The sequence below is a fragment of the Petaurus breviceps genome, unplaced genomic scaffold (assembly GCF_028583685.1).
Source record: "Petaurus breviceps papuanus isolate PSGF00001 unplaced genomic scaffold, PetGlider_PUasm1.0 229, whole genome shotgun sequence".
NCBI classification, from domain to species: Eukaryota; Metazoa; Chordata; class Mammalia; order Diprotodontia; family Petauridae; genus Petaurus; species Petaurus breviceps.
The window spans coordinates 27,472,162-27,494,046 of NW_027185903.1; the positions used below are offsets into that span (position 1 = coordinate 27,472,162).

Below are 21,885 nucleotides of genomic sequence, written 5' to 3' on the forward strand. Positions count from 1 at the left end.
GCATTACTAACAATACTAGTGGAGGTGATAGAATTCCAGCTGAGCTATTTAAAACCCTAAAAGATGATGCTGTTAAAGTGTTACACTCAATATGCCAGCAAATTTAGAAAACACAACAGTGGCTGGTGGTTTGGAAAAGATCAATTTACGTTCCAATCCTGAAGAAAGGCAAGGCCTGGGAATGTTCAAATTATCAAGCAACTGTACTCATTACACACCCCAGCAAAATTATGCTTAAGAATTCTGCAAGCTAGGGTTCAGCAATGTGTGAACTGAAAACTATCATAAGAACAGACTAGTTTTCAGAGTCAAAGGAACTAGAGACCAAATTGCCAACACTAACTGGATTATGGAGAAAGCAAGGGAATTCCAGGAAAAAAATCATCTATTTCTGCTTCACTGACTACATTAAAGTCTTTGTGTGGATCATGACAAAATGTGGAAAAGATATGGAAGTACCAGATCATCTTACTTGTCTCCTGAAGAACCTGCAGAGTAAGCAGCAAGTTAGAACTGAATATGGAACAACTGATCAGCTCAAGACTGGAAAAGGAGTACAACAAGGCCATATATTGTTGCCTTATTTAACTTATGTACAGAGTACATCATGTGAAATGACCAGCTAGATGAATCAAAAGCTAAAGTTAAGTTTGCCAGGAGAAATATCAACAATACCACTCTGAAGGTAGAGAGTGAAGAGGAATTAAAAAGCCTCTTGATGAAAGTGAAAGAGGAGAGTGTAAAAGCTGGCTTGAAGCTTAACATCAAAAAAACTAAGATCTTGGCAACTGGTCCTATCACTTCCTGGCAAACAGAGGAAGAAGAAATAGAAATGGTGTCAGAATTTAGAATTTTGGGCTCAAAGATCACTGCAGATGGCAACTGCAGCCATGAAATTGAAAGACACTTGCTCTGTGGAAGGAAAGCTATGGCAAATATAGACAGCATAAAGCACAGACATCATAAAGATCCATACAGTCAAAGCCATGCCTTTTCTAGTAGTTATGTATGGCTGTTGGACTATAAGGAAAGGTGAGCCCCAGAATCGATGTTTTTGAATTGTGGTGCTGAAGAAGACTTCTGAGAGTCCCTTGGACATAAAGGAAGTCAAACTAGTCAATACATAAAGAAATTATTTCAGGCTATTTACTGGAAGGTTGAATATTGAAGCTGAATCTTAAATATTCTGGCCACATAATAAGAGGATAGGACTCACTGGAAAAGACCTTGATGTCTGGCAAAAGGAAAAGGAGATGGCAAAGGATGAGATGGAAGCATAATATCATGCAAAAAACAAACATGAACTTGGACAGACTTTGAGAGATAGTAGACAACAGAAAGGCCTGGTGTGTTATGGTCCATGGGATTATGAAGAATTGGACACGACTGATTAATTCAACAACAACAATACACTCTTTATGTCTCTCTCTGTCTCTCTCATACACACCACACACACATTTCCTTTAAAGATATTTTTAAATTTGAACTTATTTTAAATTTAAAATATTAAATTTTAAATTTAAATAAAGATATATATTCCTCTAAAATATTAGAGGAAAAGAACCAATGTCGGAAAATGAAAGACTGAAAATATATAAGAACAAGAGCAGTTTCCCAATAGATAAGATCAAAGGATATTAACAAGTAGTTTTCAAATGGAGAAATGCAAACTATCAACCACCACATGAAAAATGGCTCCAAATCACTAACAAAGAAAGATACAAATTAAAACAACTTTAAGGTTTCACCTCACACCCACAGACTACCAAAGGTAACATAATGAAGAAAATGCTAACTATCAGAGAATATAGGAGAAAAAGTATCCTCATGCCTTGTTTGTAGCAAAGAATTGGAAATTTAAGGGATGCCCATCAGTTGGGGAAGGGCTGGATAAGTTGTAGTATAAGATAATGATGAAATACTATTGTGCTATAAGAAATAATGAGCTCATTGATTTTAGAAAAACACGGAGAGACTTGCATGAAATAATGAAGAACAAAATGAGCAGAATCAAGAGATCACTGTATACGGTAATAGCACTATTGTTTTAAGAAAGACTTTGAGTAACTAAGCCATTTTGAGTATTATAAATACCCAAATAAACTACAAAGGATCTATGAAGATACTGTCTGTATCCAGAGAAAGAGCTGATAAATAGAAATGTCTAGAAGGATTTTTATATATGTGTATATGTATATATATATATATATATACATGTAAAGTGATAAATAGAAATGTCTAGAAAGATTTTTATGTGTGTGTGTGTATACACACACACACACACACACACACACACACACACATATATATATATATATATATATACCTCTGTGTGTATACATACACATATTTGTGTCTAATGGTAGTGAGGGAGTGGGGAGGGAAGGAAAAAAGGGGGAAAAAAGAAAGTTACATGATAACTTTATTATATATAATTTAAAAGGAATAGCAAGTTGTATATAACAGATTTTTAGTTTCATGCGCAATCATTTTTTTTGTTCAACTGTGTTATAGAAATGCTTACTTTATTTCACAAATTAAAAAGAAAATAAAAACTTAAATGAAAATATTTATAGTAACACCTTTTGTTGTAACAAAGAAATGAAGCAGATGCTCAGCTGGGAAATGGTCTGTCTGTATTTGGGGGGGGAGGCAGAACTGTTTGACCCCTTAGCCACAGGATCTAGGTCCCAACATGATGGCTTTGGAGGAGCTAGAATGAAAAGCAAAGTGGGTTGCTAGGTGATGCTCTTTTTAGAGCTTCATGATACGGGATACTTGGTAGTTTTCATCGGGGTGGCAGTATTTTGGTCTTCCTGGTACATACTGCTTCCTGTTTCTGAGGATTTCTTGTATTAGGCTTGCCTATCCCATTGGTAGCAGCAGGTCAGGAACTGCTGGTGCTAGAGGGAATTTTTGAGTCCCTTTTTCACGAGGGTTGCTTTCTTATATGATGGCTATGGGGGCCATGAGAGTCACTGCTGTTTCCAGGGTTCTGACAAGCATGGATTCAGAGAACTTTGGGGAGATTTATATGAGGTAAATCAGAATTGTGAGAACAATTTACACAGTGAAAAGGAAAACAATTTTGAAAAACTACAGAATTCTGATCAATGCAGTAAACAATGAGAACTTCAAAAGTTTGAGGGGGAAGAATGCTACCCACTTCTTGGCTGAGAGGAGGTGAAGTAGAGGTTGCATTTTCAAGGATGGCTGATATGTTAATTTGTTTCATGTGATCATACTTATAGGCTTCTATTAGAAATGAGTGCTAGTATATAATTATAACTGATAAAAAATAGGAAAGAAGGAAGGGAGGGAATAGGATAGAAGGAAGGGAGGGAGAGGAAAGGAAAGGAAAGGAAAGGAAAGGAAAGGAAAGGAAAGGAAAGGAAAGGAAAGGAAAGGAAAGGAAAGGAAAGGAAAGGAAAGGAAAAGAAAGGAAAGGAAAGGAAAGGAAAGGAAAGGAAAGGAAAGGAAAGGAAAGGAGGAAAAGAGAAAAAGAAAGAGGTTGAAGAGGAGAAGGAAGGAAGATAAATAAAAACTAGATGGGGCGGCCAGGTAGCACTCTAGTAAGAGTACCGGCTCCAGTGTTGGGACGACCTGGAGATCGAATCCCGGGCTCAGACACTCAGCACCACACCCAGAAATAACTGGCCGTGTAACCTTGAGCAAGTTACTTAACCCCGATTGCTTAAAAATATTTAAAAAATATATATATACACTAGAAAAAATAGGTTCAAATCAAAGTGGATCAAACAGGAGATTTTGTTAGTATTAAATAAATTAAATATACACTTTTAAAACTACATCGCTTAAGTTCCAGTTTCATATGCCAACCCCCTTTTTTATTTCCCCTGTACATTGGACTACTCATTTTGTTGATAATCAAGTACATAATAAAAAATAAAAATTTTTAAACTCACCAAAAAAAAAAGAAAAAGAGAAGTAGATACCTTAAACCTCCTGCAATATATTTGTGTTTTAAAACTAAGTAAGCAAAGAAAAAGTAAACTATAGCTATAAAAATAAAAATACCTTTCTGATTAAAATCACAGCCACCATCAAAAAGTATATAATATTCTAATAAGCAAACATGTCCACATAGCTCTACGCAAGGTCATGTGCCAACTTTAAGAAACTGATAATATGGGCACTGGATGGCAAATAAAAGGTCAGAAAATTCAGATAAATTTTACAAACATTGAGCAATTAAGACAATTTATATTATGTGTAAACTGTGTCAGAAAAGTAAACATCTAAAATTGGTTAAACAGTATGCTCAGAAAATTCTTGAGACAGAAGAAATCACTTTTAGTCACTTCATGAAGGATGTGGAAAGTGGGATTTCAAGAGTTCTTTAATAATGAAGGGAAGGAGTTGGATGACCTTGGTGTGAGAAAATGTTCTGAGCACAGTGTAACTCACAGAGGAACAAGAATGGGTTACAGAGAACAAAATAAAGAGATTTACATGGTGGAGAAGAATGTTTCTAAGAAGGAGAAACAAGAATAGTAAATAGAGTTCAAAATAGCTATTGGAAAACCTTAATACTGAGAGTAAATTATCCTCATCCTGGTGAGAAAACAATTTTTTCTGCAATATTCAGGATGGGTTGTAGAAAGGTTGTAGTAGAGGCAGGGAATGAAGTTTCAGAACAGTTAGAGAATTTTAGTGATTGAAAGAAGCCTAACTATTTATGTAAACTTCCCATTCAGTGAGAAAACTTGTTTGCCCAATATCACATAGCTTAGTAATAGCCATAATCACTCATTCCTAACCAATACTCATAGTTCAAGTTCAAGATGACCTTTTGTCTGTAATGTTAAAAATATATTAAGTGGAAGACACACTGCTATATGGCTTACAGACGATTTCCCCACCTACAGTAAATACACGTATCAGACTTTTCAGTTCAGTTTGGTCTTAAATAATATTTCTAAAAATAGAAATTCATCAATAGTGTTTCCAAACACATTTTGGAAATTATTTTAGTTATTATTTGCAAATGTTCTAAAACTTTCTCATCTTCCAATTATTTTAAATATTGCTACACAGTTGCCTACACCCCCTACATTTGGTGGTGCTTTTGAAAACATTTTTATATCTTATTTATTTTATCATCAAAACAGCCTATTTTATCCTATGAGGCTAGTAGTAAAGGTATTATTGTTCCCATTAGAGATCAGGAAATTAAGGTACAGAGATGCAAGATATGAATATTGACAGATAATGAGTAGTTAGGCTGAGTCCACATCTCTTAACTCTCAGTCCTAGGATCTTTTTACTAAACTTACAAAATGTAAGTTTAAATTTAAATTATTTTAAACAACAATAGAAATTTAATTTTTAATTTAATAGACAACTAATTGTTTATCAAAGTCAGTTTCAAAAAGATTTTTAGTTCACCAACATAAGCTATGCTGCTATAATAAAAGGATTAATTTTAACTGTGAATGAGTTCAACAGGAATTATTCATTTAGAACTTTAAGACTTAATTATAAGGAAAACTCACCTTTCAGTTTTGCTTCCTTTGTCTGGTAGGAATCTACATATTTTTCCTCTACCATCTCCTTTATCTAATACTCTCTTTGAATAAATAAGTGCCATTCTTCCTTTGGATGTGTAATTTTGTGGTTAGACCAAATATAATAATTACAAGCTAAGTGAGTAGAATTTCCATTCCACCACGACAATCCAACTTAACAGAAAATTATACTTGCTTTTCCCCAACTCTCATCAGGTCAACCTTATGTCCTTGGGATGTCAGACTGTTAGAGATAAAGAGAATGCAGACATAGAAAGTCTCTTGCTAAGTCCATTTGTTTATAACCCCACCCCCCATCACTATTTTAGAAGATAGGAAGAGTAAGTAAATAAAGTTGGTAAAATCTTTTTCCACTCTTCTAATAATAGCAGATTACCTAAGATGCTCTACTGATAACATACACACACATACATATACATATACATATATACACATACATACATATACACACAGATCATACACACATACTTTCACAAAAGGAAAGGAAGAGGCTTCACTCCTATCCTTCTCACCTATTTCTAGCACTAACATATTGAGCTATTTTAATTTTCACCATAATATACTCATGAAAAATATCCTCTCTTTCTTTCAGTGGAGGAAAAATACAATCATTTATTAAATAAACTAGTATTTACTGAGTATCTATTCACTGTGCTAGGTACTGCAGGTCATACAAAAACAAATAAAACAACAATTCCTAAATGAAGCTCACTCCTTGAAATCTACTTCCATATATTTATTGGTTTAGTCCAAGAAAATAAAAATGTGCACAATTAACTTCATATATATATATATGTATACACAATATATATTTATGGGTATCCCTCTCTATGAATTTACCATGATGTATTCTCTCCAGTAAAATATTTTTAATTTATCTAAGTGATACACATGTACAGGAAGAGAAGGAATTACATTCTATATATACAAAAAAATTACATACTATATATACAAAAAAATTTTTTACTCTCCTTTTCTCCTTTAATTCACATTCTTTAATCAGTCAACCAATTAATAAGCATTTATTAAGGAATATGCATTTCAGGCTTCTGAAATGGCTGCTGCAAAGTCACAATGGTAAGAGAAGGCTACTACAATAGTCTAGGCATGAGGTGATGGGGCTTATATCATGGTGGTAGCAATTCCACAGGACAGAAGGAGTAAACTATAACAGACACTGTAAAGGTAGAAATGACAAACTATGACAGTACACTGGATATAGGGGGTGAGTTCAAGTGAGAGTCCAGTGTGATGCTGGGTGATTAGGAGAATGGTGGTGTCTTGGACAGTACTAAAAAAGTTAGGATGAGGGGAAGGCTTTTTCTAATGAGTTCTGTTTTGGACATGTGCAGTTTCACATGTCTACAGCATATAGACCTTACTCTATCATGTAGGTAGTTGATGATGGGAGATTGGAGGTTAGGGCAGGACAAACAGATCTGAGTATCCTCTGCCTAGAAATGATATGTGAACCATGAGAACTGATAAGAACATCAAGCAATATAAAATAGAAGGAGAAGAGAAGAGGCCAGAGCCTTGAAGGATATCCAGAGTTAGTGGCTATGACCTGGATGGAGAACCTGCAAAAGATACTCAGGAGCAGATAGGCAGGTAGGTGAAGGCTCAGAAAAAAGTAGTGTCATGAAAACCTGTATGTCAGGTACTATGCTGAACACTTTACAGTTATTATCTCATTTAATCCTCACAAAAACCCTGGAAAGTAGGTACTATTAATATCCCCTTTTTACAGATATGGAAACTGAAGTTTAAAGTAGTTAAGTGACTTGTTCAGGGTCACACAACAAGTAAGTATGAACTCAGGTCTTCTTGCCTCTGGGCCCAGTACTTGACCCACTGTGCCACCTAGCTGCCTCTAATAATTATCCAGATGATGAAGAGGAAGAATTATTCTATTAATTTTGTTTTTAAACAATTAAAATATATTAGTTAGCATGTGTCACATAGGAATAAGCTGGCCATTCAACAAATAGGTAAACAAGTAGCAGACTTCGTTCATCATGCCTTTCTCAAATAAAAATTTGTCTAGTTTCTAATATTAATAGAAAAGCAATGAGAAAGTACAAAAGAGTCAGGAAAATGTATGAATGATAGGGTTGGCTAGGTGTAGAAGCATTTAATTGACATAGAAAACTTTGAAAGGATTACTGAGGTAGGAAGAAAGAAGTAACAAAGCTTAAATAGTGGAGAGGTAATGTTATGGTAAAAAAGGCTGCTGAACTTGGAGGCATGAGATGGTCAGATAAGTTTAACATAGGGAGACCCAGTCACAGAGGAAACAAGGCTAGACCAGCATTCAGGCAGCCAATATACAACCCAGCATCTAGGGTCCCTGGGCCTGAATCATAACAGGAGACAAGGCCAGACAATTCCAACAAAAGATGAGGCCTTGTCTTTACCCACTTAAGTCAGGACCAAGTAGAACCTCTTCACAAACAATAGTGTGGAGTTTGACCCAATTAAGTCCCCAATTCAAAAACTGTTGTAGGAAATATAAGTAAACAGAAGAAAATGCCAAACACAATGAAGAAATACTTTGGATTTGAAATAAGCCCAAAGAGTCAATAGAGATGGAGAGAATAACTCCACAAGTCCAATTAGAGTGTCAGAGAAAAGAATATCCTGGCCACAAAGATAACAAGATTATACAAAAGATACATAAGATAGACTTGTTATGGAGGAAAAATATGGTAAGGAGAATTAATTCCTTAGAACAGATGATGATCAACCTTATTTAAGAACTGAATTCCCTAAAAATAAGAATGGGCCAAACAGAAAACAATGACTCTATAAGACAAAAAGAAATACTAAAACAAAATCAAAAGATTTTTTTTAGAAAAACAAAAATTTAAAGTATATATTATCAAAAATAACTAACCTGGAAAACAGGTAAAGGAGAGATCATCTAAAAGAATCATCTGACTTCATGAAAAAACTCCCAGGAAAGACATAGCCAAAATCCTAAACTTCCCAAAGAAAATATACTTCAAATATACAAAAAGAATGAATTCAAGTACCAAGGGACTGTAGTCAAATCATGTGAGATCTTTCAATTTCTCCTAAAAACCAGAGGAGATGTTAGAATACAATATTCCAAAAAGCAAAAGAAATAGGCTTACAACCAATAACAACCTACTTTGCAAAACTCAGTATAATCCATTGGGGGGAAAATATACCTTTAATGGAACAGAAAACTTTCGGATATTTCTGATGAAAAGATAAGAGCTGAGCAGAAATATAAGCAAAAAGAATATAGCCAAAGAAACCTAGAAAGGTATATTTTGTCAAGCAACTGGAAGAAGCCATGTGATAATGAAGTACTAACATTCTGGAAGACAAGAAAAAACATTTTCAGAAAGTTAATATTTTGAGAGAGTATTGAAGGAGTTAAAAAAAACAACAACACAGGTCCTAGGGAATGGACTAGTTCTATTCTGGGGGTTTTCAGAGGATAAAGAAAGGGCAATGTATGAGGAGGAATGTACTAGTGTAGAATCTGGCTGTATAATCTATAATTTCATGTATCAGAGAAAACAGTGAATTCTGTCCTTATCTTCCCTTAGGAGAAAGGGTTTCAGGAATCCCTGCTTCCCCTGCTACATTCTCAAATAGCTCTAAGTCTTGAGAGATCCAATTTCTGTGGTCATGTCACTTCTCTATAATACCTATGCCCTATTATAGTTATTCCTTCCCTTTAGCATCTTTTAAACTCTGAGACATAATCACCAAGTCTACAGTGAAATTATCACAAAAAGAGATGAAACAGCAATACAATATAAAAGGATTCATGCCTTATTTAAACTGTATTGGGACAGAACAGAAACATTAAAGTTATAAGAGTTTCCTGCTCATGCAATGGCTGCTGTTGAGCTTCCTAGACTTTTCTAAGACATTACTAAGTTGTAGTGGTCCCAACTCCTCTCAACTAAAATTTATTATTCTAAGGATTGTTTAGTCTGCTAAACTAGGTACAAAGCCATTAGAAATATTCCTAAGCTCTATGGACTTAATGTATAATTTTCTTTGTAAATGACAAATAAAGCATCTACATTTGAAAAATAAATTCCTAAGAAAATAGGTCCTAATGCAAAACTATTTCATACAGTACCCAACACAGTACCACACAAATAAGAATTTTTAGTATTCTTGGTATGTGGCAATGATCAAAACTAATTATCCTAGAATATTTCTATATAAAAACAATTATTCCAGTTGTAAGGTGCCAATCAATGTGAATTTTGGATATGCAAAAAATCATTCATATTTCCTTACTCAGATGCAAATACTCTGACCTGACAGGGTTTTTTTTTGGGTGAGGAGGTGGAAAGCAAAGCAATTGGGGTTAAGTGACTTGCCCAAAGTCACACAGCAATGTCAAGTATCTGAGCCTGGAATTGAACTCAGGTCCTCCTAACTCCAGGGTCAGTTCTCTATTCACTGTGCCACCTTGCTGCCCCCTGACAGTTTTTAAAATACAGAAATATATCTAATAGTGGCAGTAGACTATAAACAATCAGGTTTTTTTGCATGTTAAAAAGAAAGTTTTGGCAGAGAAAAAAGCTATAAATAATACATTCCACAGGACATTCAAGGTATAATATGCAAATTATTTATACCATGCAAGTTTTTCCCGATGTTATGTTGAAAAATCAATGGCTATATCAGTAATTACAGTAGAGTTCTAATTAAAGGAGGAAAACTATAGTCCCATCACTCCACCAACAACTGCAATTTCTCTTCTGATTTGTGAAAATTAATTGATGACATGTTTTGACTTAGCAATAGAAATCAAAGTACTCCTTCAGAAGGTGTGTAATCTACCATAACACAGAAATTCTCCCTCTTTTTGTTGGTGTTGGTGTTGTTTTAATGCTTAAAGACTTTCTTGTTCTGATTTTTATGCTAAGCCTCCTTTGTAACAATGAATTCAGCACTACATATAACACCCAATATTTTAACAGCATACAAAAAATGTTAAACAGTGACAACATGCTCATATCAACACTTGATGCCATCAATCTCACCAGTTATTGCCTAGTTCCAAACTCCTTCCTCAAAACAGCAACAGGAATATTGGGTCAGGACAATCCCAGAATCATCTAAGGGAAACAGCATCCCAAATGTAACACTCACTACACAACAGTTGAACCTCTTTTAAAAAGACAAGTCTGTTTCAAACTATAGGAAGAGTAAGTTCACATGATTTTAACTTTCCTTTCTCTACACTTACCCTTTAATCACTACTAGAATGAATCAATTCAAAACATAACCTGACCTTCATCTTCAAGAGCTTAAGTAGAAAAAATCTGGTTTTTTTAGGAACCACCTCACTTTCTACTCACCTCTACCATGGAACCTTCTCATTGCAGCTGTTTTTTTTTTTCATATTTAAGCTGGCTAGGCCTGGTGAAAGAGCATTCTTGTCCAGGACCATCTTTAGGAAGAGATGCAAGTCTCATTTCTTCGCCTAAGCCTTCTTGACTTCCCCTAAACTTAGTATAAGAAACCTGGAAGTAACAATCCAGAAAGTTATCGCTAACCCTTCACTACTCCACCAAACACGACTCCAGAGGACAGGAAAATTTCTTGTTTTGGGTGTTTTTTTCCAGCCATACCTAGATCACTTAAATAACACTACTAAAATAAATAATGTTTTGGAAATAAGAATCTAAGTGAGAACCAGTCTTCTTTATCATCAGTATTTATATTTACATAGCAAGTATTTCTACATAACTCAAAGAACTTTGTGAACACATTTCATTAATCTTAACATCACTTAAGTAATGGAAAATAATTATTAACTCAAATTTACAGAATGAGAAAAGTGGATTAACCAAGATCACCCTAATACTGAAAATAGGTCTCATGCTTCTTAACAGAGTATTCCATCTTCTAAGCCACAGTATCTATGGAGTAAGTGCCAAGGCTAGATGTGTTAGAGTAAAATAAAGGTTTGTTTTCAGGTACTTGACACAGAGTGTACTGTCAAAAAGCAGAACTTCATATTTTGTATATATTATAAGCAGTGCATTTCACCACTCTCCGAGGACCCTCAGTCTTTTGGAATAGCATTAGTAGACTTGAAAGTAGCCCAGGGGGACGAACATTTTTGGATACTATAGAAGCTGTTCTTTACACCCAGCATCAATTACACAAACAAGAGCCAAAACATGAAAATTACATCTGATGCACTGTGATTGACTGGGTCACCACATACTTTAAAAAAGCATGCTCTAATTGAATAACAACATACATTAAAAAGTTAGCACTTAGCCACAAAAACCAAACGGGGAGAAAATACAGATGATAAGAAATGCAAAGGGAAAAAAGAGTGTCAGAGATTAGTAGCAGGTAGAAGTAGGTACAACAGACCATCAAGAACCAGACTCAAATAGTGAAGAAGAGAAACAATTAAGTTTTTAAAAAGAGGAGGGGGAGCAAACAGTCACCTATATTTTAATACTTCAGTCCCTGAAAGCATAAAACATATGCATTAGGGTTGAGCATATCGACCAAAATATTCTCAATAGCCTGGAATTCCCTCTGTACAACATAGTAACAAACAGCCATGAAATACAAACCTTTGCAATAAGATATATTCAAGCAATATGATGAACTAGATATATCATGGAAGGTATTGTACAATATGGAGTCTGATATTTTTCTAGGGAAAGATAGAAGTTTCTGCTAACCTTAAAGAGAAGATGCACCATTTTAAAAGCGAATAAATAGAAAAAATGAATGAATTAGTACAATATTGCTTCATCTCTTTATATGATACTAAAGTTCAAAAGGCATAGCAATTAAAAATCCTTGAAAATTCTGAGATATTTAAAGGTGTAAACATAAACAGCACTATATGATTCATCTCGGTTGAATGTGAGTGGTTTTCAGTACAAAGTTCTGAAAATGCCCCTTTTTGGCTCACTTCTCACTAAGATGGCAAAAGATTTTTATGAGCTAATAAAGCTGTTGACTGGTCTTTGTGTTTTTGGAAATGTGGCTTTGGTATTTCAAATAGACACATCATTAAAAGGACAGATATAGCTAGTCAAAAACAAACAAAACAGTAACAATCATGATGTGTCAAAATAATTAGGAAAATTTTTAAAGAATCTCGGACTACATCACATATTTACAGTGCTGATGAATCATAGAAACCTGTCAACTCCAGCAATGTTTGCTTTTTTATCCTGGCAGGTGCCAGTGATTTAAGTCCACATTAATTTAAACCAAATGTCAGGTTGACTGTTTTTGTGTGTGCTGATAACATATATTCTTATTAAATAAAACTTTTGTGTAATTAAAAAAATTCACCATAGTAGGGCTCTTAAAGGAGTTATATTTCACCCATCTTTATAATAGTACAAGCTAATACACAAATGAATGCTTTCTAATTGATTCTGTCATCTTCATGAAACATCTGATGTTAACTTTGCCTACCTGAGTGAGAAGCTAGAATTCATTTTCCTTCTTACTCAGACTTTGTTTTATTTGTATACTGACATCTGAGGTCATGGGCCCATTTCTTGGATTTTTGTCCTCTATGCATTTCTGGGATTCTTTACTGTTACTCATGCCTGGAATTTTGTTTAAATTCAAATAACATGAAGAACTTAAAGAAAATTATAACCTGGTGTCACTGCTGCAAAAAGGCATCATCTTCATATGGTAATATGTTTTCAAGCTTTAAAACAAGCTATACTGCAAACATGCTAGCATAAATTCCTACAAGGATCAGGAAAATCTTGTCAAACTCTATCAAAACACAGTGCAAATTAGAAGAATAAATACAAGCTAACAAGCAGGGACTTGTCATTCACTATGTTATACAGAGATGATAGTTACTTATTTGCAATTATGCAAATAAGTCAGAGTACCAATGTCAAGGGAAAATGGTGATTCTCTGGAATGTTAGAAAGTAAACTTGCTAAATTAACTTTTCAGAAAGACAACCAAGATTTTCTGGCCAATCTGTTTCATCTTAAAAAGGAAAGAGACAAATGAACATAAGTCAAATTTATAAGGGATTTCTTTCAAGTAAATTGAACAACCATTTATTAAGTCTTCACTGTGTGTACAGTATTATACTAGATACTGGGAGATATAGTTTCTGAATCAATGGTATATACTTTCCACTAGGAGAATATGACATACAAATATCTGTAATATGTCCAATAGAGGTGTTTGCAAAGTTCTGTGTAAGGACTTAGGTGGGAAAAGTTGGTACCAAATACAAGATCAGAGAAGGTTTCATAAAGAAGATGAACATTAAGCTGAACTTTATAGAATGGATAGAAATTCAACAGGTAGGCAAAAAGGTGTATCATTGGGAAAACGGAAGCATTACACACAAAAGGAACCATGTGGGGAAAAGCACTGAGGAATGAAGTTGGAAAGCATGTACTGAGGGTAGGGAAGTGGGGAGGGTCAGCAGGTAGTTCAGTTTGTCCAAAGTGTGGGACACATGGAATACAGCAGAATGAAATATTAAGATAGTGTGATAGCAGAATGTGGAGACTCTACATGCAAGGATAAGTAGTATAAACTTTATTGGGTAGTCTGTGAAGGGTTTTCAAATTGTATAAAGTATATATATATATATATATATATATATATATATACATATATTCATAAGGGGGGTGTCAATGATGTGAAAGATGAACTAGAAGGCAAAGAGAATGAAGACAGCACCCAATGTCAGTATCCAAAAGGAAAGCTCTAATTATTGTTATAAAGTTTTTCCTTATATCAAATCTAAAGTTGCCTCTTCACAACTGCTAACACATATTTTACCCTATGGAGCCCAGGAAAACAAATCTAATCCCTCTTCTTTGTAATGGCCCTTCAAATACTTTAAAAAGTTCATATGCTCCCTTTATGAGAATCCCTTTGGAGTCTTCTCTTCCCCATGTTCACTACATGACTCTGAGACCCTTCACCATCCTGGACGCCCTTCTCAGAGTGCTTTTCCAACTGATCCAGGCTTTCCTAAATGAGGCACCCAGAACTGAACATAACAGTCTTGATGTAAGCTGACCAGAGTAAGAACACAAGGCATCTATCACCTCCCTTGTTGTAGGGTTATACTTCTCAAAAAAGCCTGAGCATATTAGCTTTTGAACTAGTGCAGCCATTCTGGAAATCAATTTATAACTATGACCCGCTCCCCCCAAAACCTATTGAACTGTGTATACCCTTTGACCCAATGATACCACTACTAAGTCTTTACCTAGTGAGATGAAAGAAATCAAAGAAAAAGGAAACGGACCCAAATGTACAGAAATGTTCATAGTAACTCTTTCTGTGGCAAAGAATTAGAAACTGAGGGGTGCCCATCAGTTGAGGAATGCTGAACAAGTTACTGTATATGTATGTGATAGAATACTCTTGTGCTGTAAGAAAAGATTAAAGGATTGGCTTCAAAGAAACATGAGGAGACTTGGATGAATTGATGCAGTACAAAGTGAGCAGAACCAGGAGAATTTATATAATAACAATAATACTGTAAAGACAAATAACTGTGAAATACTTAGGAACTCTGACTAACATAATGACCTATAATAGTCCCAGAGATTCAAGATGGAACCTGCTACCCTCCTGAAAGAGAAGTCATGGATTAAGAATACAGAGGTTGAGATATAAAATACAATAATACATACAGGACTCTCTTAACACCACACCCTAAACTGCCTGAATTTTAGTACAGGTGCTATAGCAAAATAAGCTTGAGATCAGGGCAAAAACTGACATAACATACGTAAAAGTAAATGGTTTTCTATAAAACCTTTCTGTAAGTCAAGGCTTACTTTCTTTAAAAACTTTTATTCACTCCTATTACTGATATATATATATATATATATACACATATATATCTGTTGATAATACAGAAAATTACCACTATCTTTTCAAAATGATAAATAAGTCAAGATGACTAGAGGTACTCACATGAATCTCTCTGGTGTTGGGACATTTGCTCTAAAGATGTAGATCAAAACCATGTATATTATTCCAAATATAAGGACAGCTAGCAGAAATATATTACACATACCTCCCATCAAGATCTGGGTATTTGTAAACCCCATTTTCAAGTGCTTCAAGCAGCTGCGCACCTGTCACTCTGACAACTAGAACTGGATCCACTATGGGAAGAATAGCCAAAAGATCATGCAAAGTGAAATCCCCTGCTGGATGTATTTGTTCAGAACGAAGAGTACCTATAATAGTTACAGTAAGAAAAAACAGACCTCTTGATTTGATTCTTAACAGAAAGAGATTCAACTCAATGATTTCATAAAGTTCAACATTTCAGATTTCTTTGTACCACATTGTCAGAAATATACTTCCCAACTATTTCTCTATTTTGGAAGTTTGTAAGTTTGAGAACTATATCAGTTATTTTTTTAAAGTTATACTAAAAACTATCTACTAATTTTTAAGCCCATTATCACTGACTACTAAGGATAAACTGGACTTAAATCTCTAGTTTTCCCCTACCACACATAAAGCTTTCCAAACCGATAAGAAGTTAACTTTTTAAATACTCTAGAGATTCCACAATCTTTCTAAATAAGCCATTCCAATATGCAAATAACTGTTAAAAACAGGATATTTTTCTTTATTTCAAGCCTAAGTTTCTTGTGTGGGTGCTTAAAATCATCGCTTCTTCTGTCCTTAGAAGAAATGGGCTTTTAAAGAGGTTGCTGGTTAAGGCAAACGTTAAATGATGTCATCAGGAAATTAGAGCATTTTTCAACTCATAATAGCCAAGCCATTATCTATGTTTCTAGATTATATGATATAATGATAACAGTCTGCATCGAAACATGGTTAGTTTTCATTCTCTTCTAAAGTAAAAAACATACAGAGATCCCAACTTCAACCTGGGGTCCTATGACTACACAAAGAAAAATTTAAAGAAAAAGCCACTTTCAGGGTATAGAGTAGAAGTAAAGATTCATTATTTAGCTTAAAGAACCAATCTAGCTTTGTAATTCCCTCTTATCACATAGTTAAGTAAAGATAATAGGACAGAAGAACAGCCATATTGAGATTTCTCAGTTAAATTAAGTTTCTCAAGTTATTCAAAAGCACCTCAAAATCTAATGATTCTCAAACAAGACTTCCATACACTAAGTTCAAAATCTACAACTTTTAGGGGAATAATAATAATCTTTATGGAAAATATAATAAATGAAACAAAATACTTATTACTAGCAAAATTCAAATCAAAGTGAAGTTTAAGTTTACAAGTACAATGAACTACTTATTCTAAATCAATATTGTTCAGCATAGCAGAAGTATATCAAATTAAAATCTGATCCCACAAAAGGGACAGAATGTATTTCTGAATACTAATTTTAGATTTATTAATAATAGTCCAAATGACAGTATGAAGATTGATCACTATATGTATTTAATTTAAAATCAATTTGGAATGTGATCAACATTTTAAAAAAGTTAAGAGAACCACCTGAATTAAGTAGTGCTACATCAGCATGAGTAGCTTCCAACATTGCATTAGTTACTAGATTTCCCAGGTTGCTCTCTGATCTTCTTACAGTAATTGCACGTCCATCTAATTCCATGTCAATTGGGCAAAGAACTTCTTTTAACATATACTAAAAGAAGAAAAAGAAAGAGTTATCTAAAATTAACTTATTCCTTCTATTTTTATATCAATTTTTTTTCCTTTTAAACCTCTCTCAAGATCAAAACAATATTTTTCAGTATTTTTCATCCTTTTTACTCTCTAGATCCCAGTGCTTCCTAAACATTGTAATATATTCCAGAAAATTCCTAGGTTGAGAGTTTGGGTAAGAAACTATGTAGATTAGTATGCCACTTTATTAGATCAGTCTAATAAACACTCAGGTTTTAGAAACTCCAATTAGATATCAGTTTTCCTTCAGACAGGAAAAAATGAGAGGAGATCAATTTCCTTATAAGCAAATCAAAACCAAGAGTGGTCCTATGAACACCTGAGACAAAATTAGATTAATTGTTTTGAGAGGGTTCCAAGAACCTGAAACCAGCCTGAGTTCCAGAGAGCTAGGACAGATTGCCAGAAGTCTAGGCAAACACCAAGATGGCAAAATACTAGACAAAAGCACATTTTCTGGGCTTTCACCCTGGAATCTGCCCCTGGAATAGCAGAGGTATCACACTTAAGGATGCCAAGATACTGACTTATCTTCCTTTCTCAGTTTTCTGATGCCAATACATGAACATTTTTATTCCTCCAATTTTATCTTTATTGCAATTTTATATGTATGCAATGACCTTCCCACAAATACTCTTCAAGGTTTTTATATCCTAGAATCTTGCCAAGGTTTTGCTGCTACCTAGCCTCCATCTCAGCAATCTCATCAAGCTTTTTTTCTGTTAAATACATTGTATTTCCTGTTAAATTCATCAAATACATTATTATTCCATCTCTATTATTAGCAGAAAGTTTTAGGTAGAATAGATACCAAAGTTCTGATTATCATAAAAGTAGGTAGAGCATGAGATTTGTAGGTCAAACAAAGGGCTTTTTTTTTCATGCCTGAATAGAAAGAGGCTTACTGACCAGGATCATTTGGCTTATCAAATTTCTTAACAACAGGCAATTATTACTCAGCCTTCTGGCATTTAAGGTTATATTTTAATAATCCTTACTCCAAAACACTGAAAGGGAACACAGTAATGAATATATAGCACATCAGAATACCAAGACAGTTATGAATCAAGGGCCAATGTAATGTTTTTTCTTACACTATATAAGATATTCAGAAATGTATACACTAAATCAGGGAAAAAGCAACTATTAACACAGACATATATTGAAGAATCCTAATAGTGCCTTTCTTCAATATGCATTAAAATAAATTATGTATTAATACTTCCATTATCAAGAATGGCTAGGGAATGAACCAAGTTTCCAGATTAACTGAAGGTTAATTCCGTTAAGTCCTAAAACCTTTTTAATTACTAAAGATGAAAATCTTTCTTAAACAAATTATATACTTTCTTGCCTTACTAAACATTGCATATTGAAAATAATGAAATTTTTTATGATTTGGGAGCATTATTAGACCAATTTTTGTAGTAGGCAGTGATACCACTCAAAGCAACTGTGTTTTGGAGGCTCCATAAATCTACATTTATCATTCTTTAAGCCGTTATGCCATTCTTTCTCCTACCTTGGGACACCTGTTTTCCCTGTTACTTCCTGTCTTTGCTGCCTCTCCTCATTTCTACCATGTCTGCCATTCCCTGACACTGTTTGTCACTGCCCTTTCCCCTCAATTTTTCTTTTCTCTTCACTGTCATTTTCCTGCAATTTCCCAGCAGGACGTGGCACCAATTAGCTTGGGCAATGGCAGAACCTCCCTTTATGCTGTCCACTAACCCAACTCTCTTTGTTCCTGGTTTTTTTAACCACCTGAAGACAGTCTGACATCCATCACTTTCCTGTCTTTGGTTCTTCAGGGTCTCTTCTCACTTCCTATGTCTAGAGGCTTTAAAAATTACTTTCAGGTTGATGGCTATCTGGAACAATTGAGTATGCTGGACACCTCTGCCAATTAAGTGGAAATCTTACTACATCTGACTTATATAAAATAAAAAGTTAGGGCAGATTTTTTTAAATGAAGGACCTACATATCTAGGGACTGAAAGAAATAAGGTTGAATTTAAACTGTCAGTCTGTGTATAAGAATTTCTAACTTTTAAAATACTACCCATGGCATTAGCATATTATTTCCTTAAGAGCCTGATGCTATTAAATGTACCAAATGTTCCAAAACTAGTAAAAAATGTTCAGGCCTATAAGGCTGGGTTAAGAACTTTGCATTAATGGGAAAATAAGCTTTTTTAAAAGTATATTAATCATTATAGTCACTTTGTTTCTTCCTTAAAGAGTTATTTTATTGGTTTATTTTGACCTATACTAGAAATATTTCATTAAAAATAAGCTACTTCTAAAAGTACTTATTTATTGGTACATGAACTAAGTCAATGATAGACCTTCAGTAGGTCAAGTATAAGTTATGATTATGCTTTCATTTCTTCCTGTTTTGTATGCCATTTTGTGAAAAGAAAATAAAACATTGAAGATTAAGATACTTTGTAATAGTAAGTGCTCAATAAATATTTGTTGAGTGAACTGATGATGAATTTATAGATTAAGAGTTATACTTCATTAAAAGATGCCTGAGAAACCAAGAAATAACTGATGGTAATATAGGAACAATACTAGAAAAAAACCAGAAAAGTAAATGAACCAAACAAAATGGGGATGAAATTACTTCGTATGTGATTAATACTTTCTAAACCTCTTCTTTTAATCCTCTGATTTTTCTATCATTTAATATTCAGCAAAAATGTGGGTATCAAAGTAAACCATAATTTTCTACAACTATTTTATGTATGACAATTTATGCCACTGAAGTCCTTTTATATGATATCATTAAAACTTTTAAGAAAAATTGTTTTTATAACATGGAAACAAGTTTTTATATTTATATAAAATGTTAAAATAGCATAAATGAGTTTTTCTTCAAGTAAAAAAAAAGAACTATATACTTTTAGAACTGAAAGTGATCTGAGATCTCATCCAAATCCATCATGCTGTATATGAAGAAACTGAGTCACTAAAAGGTGAAATGACTTCTCTAAAAGACACATAGCTAGCAATCTAAACTAGAACCAATGTCTCTAGGTTATTCTTTCCACTATACCATGGTGACTGCATACTAAACTAAAGTAGAAATTATTTTATTTAGAGTTGCTAATGTCATCTACTCAAAGTTTTCTAAATTTCTCCATAATAGTACACATGAAAACAGAATTCTAATCTTATGTTATGGAAATCTGTAATGACTGATAAAAATGAGTTTACCTTCATTCATTAGGCCTGTAGATGAATCACAGAAGACCTTCCTCTTTGACTCAAAAAAAGGTCCTAAGATCCAACTAACAGGACCAGGAACAAGGGTAGACTTAAGTACTTTAATATTTATTTTTTAAAGGTAAAAATTGCCATGCAATTGTTTCACATTGTCCCATAACCCATAAAAGTTCAAGTTGGGACCATGATGATTTGGGGAGCTCCCAAACTCTATCCACACTCAATGGTCAAACTTCGAAGGAAAAGATCAACTTTCAGGTCCTCTGACCATCCCAGGTGATTCAGGAAGATACTCAGGCAGCATTGTAGATCAAAACAAACTGGAGATGAGCCAGGATAAAGGGAAATTTGAATAACAGAGGTCTTCTAGAAAAGTAAGAACAAAAACTAGCTAGCAGAGATTTGGGGGACCACAGATGAGAAGAAAATGTCTTTCCTATTATTGGCTCTCTGATATGCGGAATACATAGAGGAAAACATGTGACATAGGCTGTAAAGATGGGATGTGGCCAAACTGGAAAGGGCTTTGGATGACAAAAGAATTTAAAATTTACTTGGGAAGCAATAGAGAACCACTAATGATTTCCGAACAACAGAGTGATCTGAGCATCCCTATGTATAAGATTATTTTGGGAATGATAGGAAAGACAGATTGGAGGAAATGGAGAATGTGGCCAAAGCACCCATCAGAATGTTATTACAACCAACCAGTTGGTAATGAGGGCCTGTACCAGGGTGGTAATATTGAATAAAGAAGACAGATTTAAAAGATGTGGAGGTAGAATCAATAGTACTTGGTAACTAACTAGATATTAATGGTGAGGGGCAGGGAAAAGTAAATAACCTCAAGTTTACAAAAATGGAAGACAGGGTAGTGGAAATACAGTGCGAAATAGTGAAGTTACTTAGACATAGTTTAAGGCATTGCTAAGAGCATGCAGATAAAGATGCTTTAGAGGAAGGTGGAGATACAGGTAAAGGAAAAGAAAGGAATGGAGATCAAAGGTATTTACCAACTCTCAATTTTCTGCCTGCAGTTCTGCTTGGTTTGAACTCCAGAAAACAGAATGCCCCACTAAGGATAAGCTGATCACCTAAAATCTCATCATCTCAATATTTAATTTTTAATATTCAATACTTTCTCAACTCCTTCAGCCTCCTCTCCCCACTGATTGTGGGGCTAGACCATTTTCCATCTGTAGCTCTGCTTGGTCTGGATGCCATGAAACAAGATGGCCCTGTGCTGGGTACCCCCAGTACTCTACTCCCCCCAGTCTTAGTTTCCTTTTGTGTGTTGTCTTCTCCCATTAGACTGTAATGTCCTTGATGGCAAAAGATTGTGTTTTCAAAATTTATGAAATCACCACCCCAAAGCCCACTAATATGGGACTCTCTCCTCATTGGTGGAAATGAAGGCCCAGCCCA

The 21,885-nt window shown here is 34.4% G+C and overlaps 1 protein-coding gene across 1 annotated transcript in view; it reads right to left on the reverse strand.

Annotated features, from left to right (window-relative positions):
* The window catches only part of LOC138167581 (mannosylglucosyl-3-phosphoglycerate phosphatase-like), a 107,477-nt gene that overhangs the window by 13,957 nt on the left and 71,635 nt on the right, over positions 1-21,885 (reverse strand). The window contains exons 6-7 of the mRNA XM_069096540.1: positions 17,041-17,188; positions 15,619-15,784 (exon numbers count right to left, since the gene is read on the reverse strand). Coding sequence (XP_068952641.1) covers positions 15,619-15,784; positions 17,041-17,188 — 314 coding nt within the window. The remainder of the gene's footprint in view (positions 1-15,618; positions 15,785-17,040; positions 17,189-21,885) is intronic.